The sequence below is a fragment of the Geospiza fortis genome, unplaced genomic scaffold (assembly GCF_000277835.1).
Source record: "Geospiza fortis unplaced genomic scaffold, GeoFor_1.0 scaffold188, whole genome shotgun sequence".
Lineage (NCBI taxonomy): Eukaryota > Metazoa > Chordata > Aves > Passeriformes > Thraupidae > Geospiza > Geospiza fortis.
This window is the reverse complement of record NW_005054337.1, coordinates 3205001-3205352: the sequence shown is the minus strand read 5'-3', so window position 1 is coordinate 3205352 and position 352 is coordinate 3205001. Positions and strand designations below refer to the sequence as shown.

The window sequence follows — 352 nt, the reverse complement described above, 5'->3', positions numbered from 1 at the left end:
CATGGCACCACCAACTGGCTAACAGCCTGCAGAGGGGCCCCAGATGAAAGGTCCTTCCGGCCCCCTGCCCTGCCAGGAGCTGAGCCCATGGCACTGCACAAGGCAAGGACCAGGTACCTACCAGCAGGATTTCGATGGTGCCCAGGATGTACATGGCACCGGCAAAGGTGGTGCCCAGGTAGAAGCAGAGCCCCACAGCCCCACCAAACTCGGGTCCCAGCGAGCGTGAGATCATGTAGTAGGAGCCACCCGCTGTCAGAGAGAGCAAAAGTGGGTCCCAGCCAGACCCCAGACACCCTCAGCCCTGCCAGGTATCCCAGAGGGCAGACTGGAGCCAGGATAGCCACGGGCC

The 352-nt window shown here is 62.8% G+C and overlaps 1 protein-coding gene across 1 annotated transcript in view; it reads right to left on the bottom strand.

Annotated features, from left to right (window-relative positions):
* The window catches only part of SLC12A5 (solute carrier family 12 member 5), a gene marked incomplete at its 5' end in the record, with an annotated part of 13393 nt that overhangs the window by 10853 nt on the left and 2188 nt on the right, over nt 1–352 (bottom strand). Inside the window, one exon of the mRNA XM_031057995.1 lies at nt 121–252. Within this exon, the coding sequence (XP_030913855.1) occupies nt 121–252 (132 nt within the window). The remainder of the gene's footprint in view (nt 1–120; nt 253–352) is intronic.